Raw genomic sequence first — 16408 nt, 5'->3', positions numbered from 1 at the left:
AAAACTTATAATAATTTATTTAAAAGATGATATTGAAATAGCAATGTATAAATATTTAATTGTTATTTCAAAAATTTTATAAATTATATGTATTAGGTTTTTAATTTTATTAAGTATTAATATTTTGTATAAATAAAAATAAAAATTAATAATTTTAAGAATTTTATTTATATTATTTATGTTATATTTTATTTATATTACATATTTATATATATAATTAATATATAAATCAGTATATTATTTAAAACAAAACAAAATGATCTTAGCCAATAGGATAAATAAACCTCGATGACGTAAAGTGAAGTTTCATATATATAAATACACACATTCATATATTTACCGTTCGTAGCACATTCTTATAGTTACTTTAATGCAGTGTGTTGATTATAATGACAGTAGTTTAAGAAACATTGAGTGGTATTGTATTTTATATTAATTAATAATACATTACATTAATAATCATAGTAAATTTGTTACGGTAAATTTTATATTTAAGAATATTGTGTTTATTTATATGTATATAAATTATTTATACGATAAATATTACCATAAAAAGATATTATATGAATAAAAAAAATATTTTGAAAATATTTTAATTTTATCAATATAATATATTTGAATAATTTTTATCATTTTGTCAAACTATTATGTATACGGTATTTTATAAACAATTAAAATAATTTTTGTTTGCTTTTTTTTTTATATTTTTTTTATATTCTTTTCTTTCTTATATTAGTCATGATAAAATGGACAAAGAAGATAGAAATTATCGTTCTTTTTCTCCGATAGTCAATATATAAATTAACTTTGGTACAAAATGTAAAAATTGTCAATAGTTAAAATGTTTATGATCCTCTCAGCTAATTTTCGAAATTTATATCCAAAAATTTGTATTCGAATAAAATATTATTTATGCAATAAATAAAATATTATTTACGCGAATATATCGTGTTTATTGTTTCGAATTTCCAATTGCGGATTTCTAACATTTTATTATAAATTATATTTTTTTATGGATAGAAAATATAATTGTATGATTGTTTAGAACAATGTATAATAATTATTTAGATAATGTTCAAATATATAATATTTCAATATACATAAAAATAATTTACGTTTATATTTTTTTCTTATAATTATAATATACAGGATGAATCATGAAAAATAGGATATTTAAATATTTTCATTATTTGTCATCAGTTATATTAAAATTTTTTCAAGACAAAATTATAATATTGATATCATGATATATGATATATAATAATAAGAACAAAAATTTTTAAGATCGTTCTTTATGGAATTTTCATGTTACATTTGACTTTAAAACAAATTTATCAATTTATATTGTGATCTTAAACTGATTTTGGTGTTTGAAAATTTGACTGAAATTGATTGAAATGATAATTTCATTTCGTGAATAATATTTTTAACATATCTTTCCTATTGTTTCTCTTTATACAATTTTTTATTCAGATTATATTTATGTGTAAATTAATAATAAAATAAGTAAGTTTAATACTACAATTTATTACATAAAAAGAAACAACAAATATTGTAAATTGATATATGACTGTCATTGAAATTTAATAAATCTGATCAAAAATGATAAATTATTTTATTTTATATATTTTGAACAATATTCAATATTTTGTTGGTTTTGATACTTGGCTTTCGTTTTTTCTTCGATTAGTTTTCTATCTATATTTTCTATTTTTGCATTAAAAATACATAATAAATCTTTTAATTTTAATTAAATTTAATTAATTCTAATAAAAATTTTAATTTCAATTTCTTAATACTTATGTATTATCACATGCACCTTCTACAGTTTAATCTTCTTTTCTATATTATAGGAAAACTTATAAAATATAACAAATAGAACTTTTTTTAAATAAATTATAATGAACATAATGAACGAATGGACATCCAACTCAGTTAGTCAATGTTAAATAAATTTTTTATATTCAACATAAATATATAAAATATTAAAGCGAATAATTTGTTTATATTTTTATATAAATGAATCTAAATTTGAATATAAAAAGATAGTATTTGATTAATTAAGATTAATCATGATATTATGATTCGTATATAATATAAATATAATATATATAAAATTTTTGTGTAATGTAATGTAATATGTATATATTATAATATATAATATGTAATATATAATATGTAATAATTTTATATGTAATGTAACGATTTAAAAACATTAAATGATCTGAATGAAAAATTTATGAAACGATAATTATTTTTCTTTTTTTTGAATAGGATTTTAAACATAATTTTTTAATATTCTTTTATTCCTTTTTTTTTCTATTTTAATAGAACACTGAAAAGATGCAGATTTTATTTTATGTGATTGCATTATTAATTGTGTGTAATATCACACATGGAAACCTTTACAATAAATTACAATGTAAAGATGAAAATAATTTACCTGTAGATTGGTAAGTATTTATCAAATTTATTAAATTTATCTTAATTAAAATTAAATTAAAATAAAATTAAAATTAATTTTGTGTAAGACTTATAAAACTGTCTGTTTTCTTAATTAATTAATAAATAATACAAAATATAATTTAATTATAAATCTAAAATAATACTTATTATTTTAGGTATGTGCTTTATAAGTTGCCAAAAATTCAAACAAGTAGCAATCCTCTGATTAGAGAAGGCCTCGCTTATCTGTACATAACAAATGTAACCATTGGAACAGGCTGGCAATTGTCCATTAGGCCTATCGGTTCGAGCAATTCTATGCCTGGAATTACATTAGCGCCTCTTTACAGTCGTGTAAGCATTTAGCAAATACTAATTATTGATTAGATTTATTAGAAATCTAATACTACAGAATAGAAATATTTAATTAGAATTCAATTATTATATTATAATTTAAAGATGATGAAAAATAAAATTTCATTTTATTATAATTTAATATGTTCTAATATGAATTTCCAATTTATGAATTGCGGAATCTTAAAAAGATCGAAAAATAATTTTTAAGAAATCATTTTTATTTATATACAAATTTTTTAATGAAAATTTCATCATTTTTTTATCTTATAATATTTTATACATGGAAATGTAATACATATTAATGATTTATGATCTGAACGCGATAGATTTTATAAATTAACATGTAAATCGTATGTAATCTTTAAAAATAAAATATATTTATTTTATTAAAAATATAAAATAAATATATAAAAAACAAGGAAATCATTGATTTAATGTTTATGATATCATTAAGAAAAAATAAGAAAAAAAAAATTTTAAGAATAATTTAATGCATATAATAATATAATTCTATATAATAATTATATAGGAAAACGAAAAGGATAATTTGTGGAATTTATATAACGATAGTCCGCCAAATGCATCTTATGCATGGAATTATGGTCACACTAAAGGTGTAGTGATGATAAACAGTGATCAAGGATTTTGGTTAATTCATAGTGTTCCAAATTTTCCTCCAGTTCCAGTAGAAGGTATGCAAACTCGACCATTAAAAAGGGAAAATATAACTATTGATGGCAAATATAGTTATCCAGAAAGTGGAACTTTATACGGACAGAGCTTTTTATGCATTTCCCTTGGGAATGATCAGTTCGATATTGTTGGAGAACAATTAATATACAATGAAATAGCAGTATATGCAAAAAATATTCCCAAAACTCTTGGTAAACAATATCCAGTATTGAAAAATGCAACCAATCAGAAACATTTTAAAAATCCTCCATATACTCATAAAGCCATTATAAAATCTTTAGGAGAGCTTGAATTCACTTCGTTTGCTAAGAGTGGTAAATGGGGAAAAGGTAGGTATAATTGTAGATAATAATTATTTACTACACGTATATATTGTTTTTTATACATCATATCATATTTACATTATTTAATGTTAAATTTCAGATTTGTATGGCGATTTTGTAGCACCACAATTACAAGCAGATTTATATGTCCAGTCATGGTTGAATAGTCGAGGAAAGTTACCTACAGTTTGTACTCGTAGAAAGTAGGTTATATCATATTTTAATCTTTGTTCTTACATTTTAACTTATTTTCCATTTCATGAATTCATTAATTTTTTAGAATTTACAATGTTAAAAGTCTTAAATTCGAGACAGTGAATATAGATTATAATAGCAGTCACGATCATTCAAAATGGGCAATAACAGCCACTAAAAAATCTAACAATCATTGGGTTTGCATTGGTGATATTAATAGAGCCGTAAGTTTTATAATCAAAAATAATTTTTCTTATCTAAAAATAAATAGAATATAAATATACAAATTATTACATTAAAAATGTATTCCTGTTTAGGATACACAATATTCACGAGGCGGTGGAACTGTGTGTTTCAAAAAGTTATGGAATGATTATCGTAACGTTATAAATGATGTAGAGTCTTGTCATAATACTTCAACATGACACAATATAAATATTCATGATTTTTTAAAATAATAATTAGTTAATGAAAAATTAACATACTAAAAAAAAATATTAAATATTAAAATTAAACGATATTGTATGTTTTAATAATATAAACTTACATTATAATATTATATATGAAAAAAAAAAGGAATATGAAAAAACACTATTTTAATTTGAAATGCAAGTATAGAGATATATATTGATTTAACAATGTTTCGATCGATTTATCGACATTATCTATATAAAAGATGTTTTTTAATGTGTATCGTGAATTTTTATAATACACCAATATGAGGACATGAAGTAATAATCGTCATATTAACTGCAGTTTACTTGCAAGTATATAAAGAAGAGGTCTCAGTGGCTCTTTATTACTATCTGTAGAATAAGGACGAACGACGGAGATCAGAAGCAGTTCTTAAATTGGATTTTATGAAAGGCGGCAGTGACTCTTTCTGCACCAACTCTCGTTTCGTCTTTCTTTTTCTCAACCGTGCTTATTGTCTATCTAAGGAAATTGCAGAGTAGCTCGTGCCGTTAATGAAAGAAAAAAAAAGGTAGCCGAGGTTTAGTAAGCGGAAAGAGAGAGAAACGATTTGCTCTTTAATGAAAATTCCAAGAAATCGACTGAACTTCGGTCTATTCTTTCGGCCGCTTCAAGTTTCTCCATTTCTTTGATAGATTTTGTTTCAAAGATTTTTTTTTTAGTGAGGAAAAAAAAAGTTTTCTAAATATTGAATCGATAAGAGCTGTTTCGATTATTCATTGCAATTATACTTTCATTTATCACAATCATTTAATTTATTTAGTCGTAATTTTCTAATATAATATTAAATTTTTTAATATTAAAATGTGTACTTAGATAATGTTTATTTGTAATTACACACATTTATCATAATATAATGTAATCAATGAAGATGAAAAGATGCATATATATGTATATTCATATATTACATAAGATGCCGTTCCGTATAATGCATAAATGAAAAAAATTTTGAATAAAATGAAATCATTTATTTTCTAATTCTTATACGTTCTTATTTTTTTTATAAAATATAAAAATATGTAATATAAGTATATTCATAATTGATAAAAATGATAAAATAAAGTTAAATTATTTGAATTTATTTTATATTTATATTTGTTGAATACATTCCAGAAACAAACAATACAAACACAATTGATACAGTTTCGTCAATCACTAGAGAAACGAAAGGGATAGCGAAAAGGAAAAGAAAAGAGAGATAAACTGATTTGGATGAAAAGATTGAACGATAGAAAGGTGGAGAAGAGGGTTAAAATTCGTGGGTGTTCATCCAGGCGTGAATCAACCAACAAACGGTGCATGCTGCTAGGAGACAAAACAACGACGAAAACGAGAAGCGAGGGAGTTCGGTAAAGCATCTGGAAGCGGATGCTTGGAAAAACAAGCTGACTGCCGTTGAAAGGGGATTAAAAGCAGGAATGTAGAGATTCCTTTAATACAGAGCTGGCAGCTGGCTGGTAACATTCAGTCAATTTCTTGAAATTTAAATAATTATATAATATTTATAATTTAGGAAAATTAATCTTAATATCTTTTTACTTCGATATCAATATTCATCTATAATTCAATATATTTAAAAATTGATATATATATGTTTGCATCATATATAATATCATATAATACTTATATATATATATAGTATATTATCATAAAGGAGATTCTAAATTTTATTTATTTTGATTTTATTTCATTAAGTTTTTGATATAAATGATTATATAATGAATGATTATATAAGATGATAATCTTGAAAGAGAAGATCTTATAACAAATTAGTAAAATATTATTGATATATTTCGTGTCACGTACCGTTGGTGTGCTTGATGGAGCGCAGATTTTGGTTGAAGCACATAGTAGTGTCATAAAAGGCTATGAAATTTTGGCGGCTGGAAAGATGAGAAGACGACGTTGCGGTGTTCGCAGCGATATTTTAGCATTAAAGGCACCCTGTTCTGCATACTAAAATCCTGTGCACCATCCAAATATACGCGCAACGTTATATGCATGAAACCATCGTGTGTCGTGCTTCGCGTGTGTATTTAAGCACACTACTAGAGCGCATGCGCAAGCTTCTATCATCCTTTTTCCACCGGTTACTAACATCCTACGGTCTTTACCACCTAGCTTCGTATCTATAGTTTATGTACAGGTATGTGTCGTACTAGATAGTCTTATGTGAACTTTAATATTGCCTTATACCTATTTTCATATTGGATCACGAGAAAGAAGAAAATCATAGTAGAATTGAAAATAAAACTCTGTCAAAATTTATAAAAACATTTATAAGGATATCAATTCAAAATTTTTTAAATTTTATATAATTAGAATGAATTGATAAATTAGTTAACTAGTTAACTAGTATAATTCGGAAAATGTAATTTCAATTACTAAAAAATTTGAAATTTTATGAACGGTAAACAAAATATCGAAAACAAACAATTAAAAATGATATGGAATTTAGGTTAAGGCCATAATTGATTATGCATATTTCTAGAGGTTATGCATATGTAACAGAGATCTGTAGACAAAGTTTAATATTCATGTTGCAGACTTTAAAATAGTTTCCTTTATTTTACAAGAAAGATAATTCAAATTTATGATATCATTATACAACAATATAATAATAGTTCTTTCTTTTTAAATGCCTTATATTTTCAATATACGTCAGCATTACAAAGTTTATGACACTACTTATTTGCTCATGTTCGTTATATTCTGAGTCATTGTTCTCTTATTCATCCACTTTATTTAATGGGCTGGAATATATTCTAGTTTCTTATAATACATATTTTAAATAAGAACATCAATTTACAAATATCTCGTATTATATATTTTTAAGATATAATTAGAAGCATATAAAACATTTCAAATTAACTTTCTGAATTGAAAATTTTAAAATATTGTATCACCAACAATATCAAGTAATAATAAGACAACGATGTAAAATATTCAGTCTTAAATGATCATCCTTAAGACGTCTTAAACGTTTAATGCATGGATTCTTTTGATTATTTATTATTTGATAAATTAATTATATGTATTTGATTGAAATATTGAAATTTTAACAATATATTTTTTTTTTATTATATTAGATTGATAGCATTTTTATAAATCGCCATTGTCTTAATATGTTTTCAAAATATAAAAAGTAGATTTCGTCATTTTTCTTAATTTATTATCCATTATCATAATATTACAATAAATACGCGTCTTATAATTACTGTGCAACAAAATTATATAAAAGTTTTCAATTTGATTTTGCTTTACAGTTAACAATTAATATTTCATAAGAATGCTCTAATAAATTCAAGCAGGGAAATTTAATTATTCATTGTTCCACACAATTTGTATTAACTTAATACTGATTCACAGATGAGGAATAACTCGTTGGAACATCGTAACATAATCAGGATGAGAGGAAACAAATTTAATAAGGCTAATAAAGATAAATATATAAATGCAAAATGGTCGAAGGTGGAAGATTTATTGTTGTGCGACTGCATCGCTACTGTACAGAGAACTGCATTAAGGCGGTAGGAACTATCAGAGAGGTTCTCTCTCTAGTTGCAACATCGTCGGGAAACTACACCGAACAACTGTCTCGGCGTAACCGAACTCGAATACATCACCGTCGTAGTTTCAACCCGAAGCTTCCGGTACTTACCGAAAACTTATCAGACAACGGAAGTGTCGTTGACTCATAACCATCGACTTATTACTTCCTCATTGCTTAATTTTCAAATAAATAATAATAATGATATTATTATTTTTCCTCGCATTATGAATTAGGAAAGATCGGATTTGAAAAATGGCGAATGTCATCTTTTTCTTCTTATTATTGTCAATACATATTATAATTTTTAATTTTTCCTTATGCTGTCTTTGCCATTTACAAGGTGCTAGAAGCTTTCTAGAAGCTAAAGTAAACATAAAAGCTGGAAAAATGTATATAATATATAAAAATGTCGGTTGAAACTTATTAAGTTAGTAGCAATTTAAATTCGCGTTAAATGAAGATGGGAATAAATTTTAATTACTTATAACTTAATAACAAATCTTAAATGGTATTTTTGTATAACAATTTTAATATAATTGTTTTGGTCTGGTAAAATCGACCACTAAAAATGATTCTTTGAATATATTAACCACTTATAACATGTAATTTAATAAGATAAAGCAGATCCCAAGTTAAAATAAATATAATGTAATAAAAAATTAACATGAAATTACGATTTCATGCATGTAGCTTTAATATTAACAAGTTCTATATGAGCAGTAAATTTTGGTGTTAAAATAAATTTAAAGTCTTAATGTTAATCTCATTTTTGCATTATTTATCCTGTTTTCTGTACATGAAGTAGTGATGATGATCTTATTATCTCACTATAATGATTGATTTAATATTAAAATATATTAAAAAAAACATATAGATTCAACAATAGATTTGATCAGAGAATGCTTTGTATATATAATACAGTGTAGTAGGTGTATTATGAATTGTATGCAAATCCTTCTTTAATAGGCTTGATATACTGCTTAAACTGGTGACATAAATGTTGCACCAGGTGTAGAAAGATTAGCATGTCAAAACGCGAATTCGTTAAATTCCTATAATCATTTTATCCTGTATGAATTTAGTATCAGTATAAGTTAATTCTTAACCAAACTATAATTTACCTTTTTCATATCGATAAACATTCAATATTATTATGGTAATAAAATATTTTATTCTTTTTTTGCACAAAAAATAAACAACTTATCCTTTTCCTTAATATCGCTATTTTATATTCTTCAGTCTGTTTTTCACACATTCAAAGAGAGAATCATTCTTGCATTGAAAGATCTAAACGTGAAACTAAATTACTCAATTGAGCTCGTCTCCTCTTTTCAAAATGAAAAAAAAAAAAAAGAAAAAGAAAAAGAAACGTTGGATAGCAATGTATATCATCGGTGCAACGTGAAAAGGGGAAGGATTTAAAAAAAAAAAAAAAAAGAAAAAGGGCGGAGATGCGCGAGGGTGTGAATTGGTAACGGCACCGTTAACGGGGATGGAATTAGAGACTGGCAAGTATAAAATCGCAATGTTAAGGCCGTAGCATGGGCGAGAGATGGTCCTCTCTCGTACAGACGCGGCGGAGAATAATTCAAGTAGGTGGAAACTGGAAGGGTAAGGGCGAGGGTTGCGTGGCGGTGGAAATTGCGGATGGCAGGGGTAAAGCTGCAGCACTCCGCTTAGACAAAGCCTAACGAAGCTTCTATTCAGCAACAGTAGGCATCACGAGGCCCAACTTCACTTCTATTATACTTACTCGTCGGCACGAAGTGAATTCCATCCATCAACGGAATTCCAGGCTAAGCAGCTCTCTGGCGTCTCTATCTCTGGCACGAGAGGTATTCTCTCCTTTTTTGGGGTTGCATCCTCTTTGTCTTTACCTCGTCATTTAAAGTAGCCGCTGTTTTCTTCTTTTCCACATTGTTCCACATTCTTCCTTTCCTTTTTTTTTTCTTTTTTTTTTTTTATGCGTACGCGGTGTCTTCCATTCCATTCACCAAGGTTCATGGCTTCTCCATTAAGGTTCGTCATCGATAGATCTCTCTCTCTCTCTCTCTTTCTTTCTCTCTTTGAGAATGTCACATCGTTCGAAACTATAATCGGTGATACTAGCGCCCTCTTTACGATTATCCCTCTCGTTCAATTTTTAGATGGTGAAAAAAGAAAAAGAATGTATAAATATTCGATATGAAACGTGGAATCCGTTCTTCTCCGCTCTTTTCGGTTATTTCTGCTTGTTTTTCTCCCGCCATCTTCCTTTTTTTCTTTTTTTCCTCGCACGACCATAGACTTATCGACAGCCGAGGATATGTTGGCGCGAATCTGTGGCTGGGATAAGCGCGTCTCCACCGTAATAAAACTCCCGGAGGGAAGCCAGTGCCGTTAGCTGGAACTTTTCCTTAAAAAGAGAAGGAAGAAGAGGGAGGAAGGAGGAAGAAGAATCAATCCCGTAACGTCGACTGGGTTTATGTATAGATCAATTTTCGAGATCGTAACAAACTTATTTTTCATTACGAAAATGTCATCTTTTATTTGTCTTTTACGTCTCTTCGTACGATATAATGTTCAAATCAAGGAAAATGTTAATTCTTTTCTTTTTTAAACGATTTTTTATTTATCAAAAATTTTAATACCCAAAGATTAATAATTTTGTTAAAAAAGTTTTACATAATTAATTATTCATTCAGCAGTTTATTGCTCGAAAGATTCGAGAAATTTCCTCGAAATTCATCGTTGACGATGAGATCTAGAAACAAAGGATATACAATAAGGAGAATATAGTAGTGACAAATGTAAGGGGATGGTTGTCCTTAAGTGCTTGAAAAGCTGGAGTTGAGTAATTGAACGCGTGATCAATGGGCTTAACTTCTCGGTCGAATGAGTCTAGACGCAAGAACAGCTAGAAAATAAGAGGAAAATAAACGGCGAATGTTTCTCCATTGGTAAATATCGGATATCATCAATAAAATCGATATAGATTTATGATTCGAGCATTTTCAAATGAATTTATCTCTGTTTTTTAGATCTATATATCATCTTATTGTGAAGCTATAATGAAAGGAGAGAAGAGAAGAAATGTGGGGCATCAGATAGAAGAAAAGAAAAATATGGTATTTGCTTATCTGTTAGTGATTTTATCAATAAAATGGAATAGTCAGAAATCAGAACAAAGAAAGTGAAGAAAAGTTGATAAGTTAGTGATTTTCATATTTATAATAAAGGCATCTTTTATCTGTATTTTTATTTTATCTGTTAACTATTTAAATTATGTATTTACATTACATAAAACAGCATTGATTGAGCATAATTGATATTAATAAACATAAATAACTTAATCTAATTTTTTCAAGATTTCTTGTCAAGAAGTAAATATTTCTAAATTAAACAGTTACATGTTGGAATATATTATTATAAAGTATGCACACGAATAAGTTTATCTAATCTTTTATATTATTGAATATAAATTCAAAGTTTCTGAAACTATGCATACTGATATATTTTCTATAATGAAAAATTATATGGTCCCTAAATGATTACAAATTATGAGCATTGTTAAACATGCATTACTAAAATGTTGCAATTGTTGAGAAATAAATAAGTAAAGGATAGTTAAGAGTCTCAAAACTCATCTTCTGATATTTCAATAATTGAAATTCTTTTATAAAAATTTTGAAAACATTAATGCATAATATAATAAAATGTGTTATATTTAAATATTTTTTTTATCTCCACTTTTTCTTACCTACGATTACTTATATTTTAAATAAAAATTTAGAATAGTTTAAATTATGAAAAAGAAATACAATCACTATCTCACTTTTCTCTATTTGTATAAATAGTATGATACTTTATAATGAGAAGTCATCAAAATACTATGTTACTATGCAAATTGTAAATATGTTTTAATTATGTAATTATAATATTAATTATACTCTAAATAATATTAATTTGAATTATAAAAATTTAATTATACTTTCATCTTGCTCTTGCACCAAATACAATTAAAGCAAACCAGAAGTATGAAGCTTTAATCGACAAGAGTCTCAAGAGAAATTGACCAATTATATGTTGCAAATAAATCTACAAGGTATTCCGAGTTAACGTATGCCCATTGAAGAGCAAACTGGAAATAGGGAGGAAAAGTAGAGAGGAAGAGATAAAGCCAGAGAATAAAGTTAGTGAAAAGGATGCAAGCAGATGAAGCAGATAGATAGTATTAGATGGGACGGTCTTCATTGTGTTCTCTGGCAAATTTTGTTGGACAATGGGAAAGGTTGATTTGGCCCTCATGAATGTATATTACATTAACGCCCATACCACTTTGGGATTTGAGTTAACAAGTTTTCGTATTCTCCATGACTCTTCTTGTCTTCCATTTCGCGTGTTTTCCATTTTTTTCCAGTGCTAATTAAACCTTAGATAAACCTTCGATCGATTTGGAACGAAACAACTGTTTCTCTTCAAACAGAAACATTCTAAAATTGGAATTAACAGTGCAAAACACTTTTTAACTCGAAGAACGAACGATTAACGATCGTTACGTTTCACCTCGTATCGGATATCTGAAATTTCGAGAGGATCTAATCGAGAGGTTTTAATCTTAATCAGTGTCCTCGATAAACCATCGAAGGAAAGAGATTCTCAAATCGGCAAACCGTGGAAGTAGAAACAGACGTTGAACGTTAGACAGAGTCTGCTCAGAGATCTGGTATTTACAGAAGCAATCTAGAACAGGCAAACCAGAATCGCTTCTATCCTCCTCTCCCTTTCTCTTCTTCTCATTCGGCGAAGATGGTGGTGCTCGAAGAGCATTTGTGTGCCGGTTGCAAGGTAGGTGGTGAGGCATCTGAGGGATGCATTAGCGGTCTGAAAATGCGCCAGTGAGTGGCACAGGTTTGTCTGGCAGATAGAGAAATGCGCGCGCTTAAGAAACGGGCGCTAAACAAAATATACGTCGTTGAAGCCGTCAAAATGAAAACATCTCGTGCAAACACGAGACGAACACGAAAGTATCCACGGATAGAGATACGTTCGATCAAAGGTAAGCGTGGAAAAGTGGATCGCTTGTAATGTGCGAATCGATGAAACGAAGAAGAAAGTAAAATCATTAAGATTAAGATGAGTAGGGGAGAAAGAAGAAATAAATAAATAAGGGACAATGAAGTTAATCGAGATAGAAAATGAAAATGATATATACATATACGTATTTTTCCTGTGACAAATTGTAATATCTCTCTTTATTTTCAGTAATATAAAATACTGAAGAGGATTTATAAATAGGTAGAAAAAGGAAGAAATGGTTTAGAGAAAGAAATGAAAAGTAAAGGTGGAAAATGAAAAGCAAATACAATGTAATGTAACAAGAAACCAAGAAGAATAAAGAGAATGTTTAGACTGGGTAATTGGTATTGGTTTGGTAATTGGCTCCATATTATAAGTTTCAAGGCAATTGGCAATGAACGATACTTATTATTATTAAACTACTTATTAATTTTAAATTCCACCTTGCTCGTTGTCTATTTAAAATTAAAGAGAATATTATTTGGAAATGATCTGCTAATTTTTAGATATAATCCATGGATTGCAACTCTTAAGGGATCTAAACATCAGGTTTATTTTCAATTATTTATGTGGGCAATGTTATAACGAAAATTTTCAAGATTTATTAATTTCAACCATGTAGAAACATAATAAATGAAAATGATTCCTTCATTACACAAATATATTATATTATTATATTTTTGTATATTTGTTGATGATATAATATTTTTTGAAATCAATCCTCCAAAGTTTTAACATTTTGTCAAGTTTTATGATACAATATTTCCTGAGAATCTTGTCCACGAACAAGAATAATGGAATATTAATTTCTGAAAATTTCATAATTTAAACTTTTACTCTATTTTGCTCTATTTTGAACGTAACTCTATAACAAAGTTATTAACAACGTGATGTTTAAAAAAAAAAAAAAAAAACGAGAAATACAACTCGAAACTTTGAAAACTTTGATTTCACTCTCTCAAAAATGCTTTTCCGCCGAAAAAAAGTTGTTCCACGTGTAATCCATTATGCTCTACATGTACACAAACTTCCATTAAAATCAGGATTTTAGATAAGTTCCTCTGTGAATTTTCGACATAACATAGTTACTATAAACATATGTACGTTTAACTTTATTATTAAAAATGCATTTTTTCATAATTATGACAAAGAAAAGGGATCACATGTTATTTATTTTTTAAAAAGAAAAAAAGTCTTGGAACAGATTGTCTTGCTAGATTCTTAACGATCTAAATGAAAAGAATAAAATTAAATTCAAATTACATTTATTCATTTCTGTTTCATTTTATATTTTTATTTGATTTCTTCAATCAATGGACAACTGTTGATAGTATCTTCCAATATGACAGTGGAGAAAGAATAGAAAAATTTATTAAACAGATGTAATATACAAGTTTGCCGATTGTAAAAAGATTTGTGATGCTGGAGTTGCACAATTTTGCAACGATTCCATAATTGAAATTTTATTTTCGACTGTACACTTGTGCTTGTACGTATATTTCAAGGAATCTCAACTATTTCAGAAATTTATTAAAATTTTTTCCATTTTTTTTTTTTCGACGGGGAAATTTTTTATTAAATTGCGCGATGCTTTGAAAGGTTTCTGCGTTTCCTTTTTTTCCCCCCCTTTTTTCGCGTGTGTCGCTCGAAACTTGGCTGCGACTCGGATGATCGAGTGTCATGTTTCTTTGCTAACAAATGTCGTCGAGTCCGTCTGGCCAAGCGAAGACATAGATGCGGAAGGCCTTGTACGTGCTGTTTGGAGTATCCTTCAGTTCAAGTGGGTTTCTCTTGAGCGTCTCCACTAGCAACAACCTTGCCAACCGTGTCGACTATCTCAGTTTCTCGTAAAATGGGTGACGAAATAACCTTCTTGTTTTCAAAGTTTCCTACTGTATATGTGTAGATCGCGCTGTCATAGCTATTTCTTACGATGCCACCCGAACTTTTGGCTTCAAGTTTGATTTAGAATTTGTTTTAAATCGTATCCTCATTCGTGACACAGAAGATTTCTTAAGAAAAAAGAAAAAAAAAAAAAAATTTTCATCGTTTTATTTATTTTTTATCGTGATATAATTTCTAAATATAGAAAGTATTTTTTGGAACTGAAGGAAAAAAATTTTTTTTTAACCATTCTTGTAATTAATATATTACTTTATATTAAATAGCATTTGTTTCATTGATTTAAATTCGCCTAACGTGTTTTTAAAATTTTTCTTCTTTTCTTCTTATTAAACTAATCGTAATACACGAATAAGCATAAATTTGAATATATTTTCGTCAGTTTAATACGTCACTTTGTTTTCGACGTCACGAAGAAAAATCGAAAGCAGGAAGAGCAACGCTTGGCACAATTGGCTTGCTGGACCCTTGTAATAAAAAATGAGGTCGATGAAAAAAAGAGAGAATGGAGAGGAAAGAAAGAAGGAGGTGTACGGCGATGTTTACTTTTTCCCTTTCCGTAGGAGGGGCCCTTGACAAGATTTGCCTTGGTATACGGTTCCAGGGAATACGAAGGCTGACGTAAAACACGATCTTCGTGGCTCAGGTAAGCAAGAACAACGAGGAAACATTGGAAAAGATAAAAGACTATAAGCTCGAGACGAAAAAACAACTCTCTCCCTCTCTCTCCAACCTTCCCCCCCCCAACATATTCTTTTTTATTATTTTTCCGTAGTTTAGGTGGAATCGACTTCATTGATCCTGCGTGTTCCACCTTCCTCCCTTTCCTCTTATTTTATTCCATTCTCCATTCCCTCGTTTGTTCTTAGCTTTTCGCTGGCCAATGCTCGTAAATCGAGATCTAGTTGAAAGAGTCGTATGCTCTCGTTCCGCTTGTCACGAGCCATTTTATTTATACAGTTCTTGTTCCTCAACGCTGACAAAACTCTTCCTCGATTTCATCGATTTTTGTAAAAACGGAAGAGTGAACTCTCCTCCGTTTATTCGATTGAGCGGAGAAAAATAACCGAGCTGGTCATAGTTTACGACCTTTTAAAAGAAATTAAATTAAGAAGGTATTCAAATAACGCGTACTATAGATAGAAGGAAAAAAATTAAAATTGTTTTATTATTTTTTATTATTATTTATTATCTAAGAAATAATTTCTATGAAATTAATTTGAAATTTTCATTTTCTAAACATATTTTTAACATAGTTATTTTCGATTGTTTTCTCCTTTAAGATTATTGATAAATTAATTGATATTTATTTAGTACAAAATATACTTACGATTAGATAAGAATGGTAAAAAAGTATTATTAGAAATTTTATTAAAAAATGTATGCAATTAAGATTAATGATTTATAC

The 16408-nt window shown here is 27.7% G+C and overlaps 1 protein-coding gene and 3 long non-coding RNA genes across 5 annotated transcripts; 3 read left to right on the top strand and 1 right to left on the bottom strand.

The window, feature by feature from the left end:
* The first annotated feature begins 326 nt into the window (after nucleotides 1-326).
* On the top strand, nucleotides 327-5568 carry DNaseII (deoxyribonuclease II). Of its 2 annotated transcripts, none has more exons than XM_086913875.1 (7): nucleotides 327-417; nucleotides 2332-2453; nucleotides 2622-2799; nucleotides 3332-3824; nucleotides 3919-4021; nucleotides 4099-4237; nucleotides 4331-5568. In XM_086913875.1, the coding sequence occupies exons 2-7, from the start codon at nucleotides 2344-2346 to the stop codon at nucleotides 4436-4438; spliced, it is 1131 nt and encodes a 376-aa protein (XP_086770001.1). In that variant the 5' UTR covers nucleotides 327-417; nucleotides 2332-2343; the 3' UTR covers nucleotides 4439-5568. The 2 variants fall into 2 exon arrangements, with proteins under 2 accessions (XP_086770001.1, XP_031775881.1); XM_031920021.2 differs by having other exon boundaries at nucleotides 342-478.
* Nucleotides 2451-6537, bottom strand: LOC147656659 (uncharacterized). The gene is made up of 2 exons (XR_015293973.1): nucleotides 6294-6537; nucleotides 2451-2767 (listed from the first exon to the last, which is right to left on the bottom strand). It is a non-coding gene; the product is annotated as an uncharacterized LOC147656659 (long non-coding RNA).
* A 15-nt stretch (nucleotides 6538-6552) lies between these two features.
* LOC116415335 (uncharacterized) lies at nucleotides 6553-8801 on the top strand. The gene is made up of 2 exons (XR_015293972.1): nucleotides 6553-6633; nucleotides 7857-8801. It is a non-coding gene; the product is annotated as an uncharacterized LOC116415335 (long non-coding RNA).
* A 742-nt stretch (nucleotides 8802-9543) lies between these two features.
* Nucleotides 9544-11252, top strand: LOC105736888 (uncharacterized). Its single transcript, XR_001112892.3, has 3 exons — nucleotides 9544-9875; nucleotides 10725-10979; nucleotides 11061-11252. It is a non-coding gene; the product is annotated as an uncharacterized LOC105736888 (long non-coding RNA).
* The last annotated feature ends 5156 nt before the right edge of the window (nucleotides 11253-16408 follow it).

This window comes from Apis florea, unplaced genomic scaffold, assembly GCF_048593485.1.
Source record: "Apis florea isolate Af1SG1 unplaced genomic scaffold, ASM4859348v1 contig_3517_pilon, whole genome shotgun sequence".
Classification (NCBI taxonomy): domain Eukaryota; kingdom Metazoa; phylum Arthropoda; class Insecta; order Hymenoptera; family Apidae; genus Apis; species Apis florea.
The sequence above is the reverse complement of the archived record's forward strand: the minus strand, read 5'-3'. Positions and strand labels throughout refer to the sequence as shown.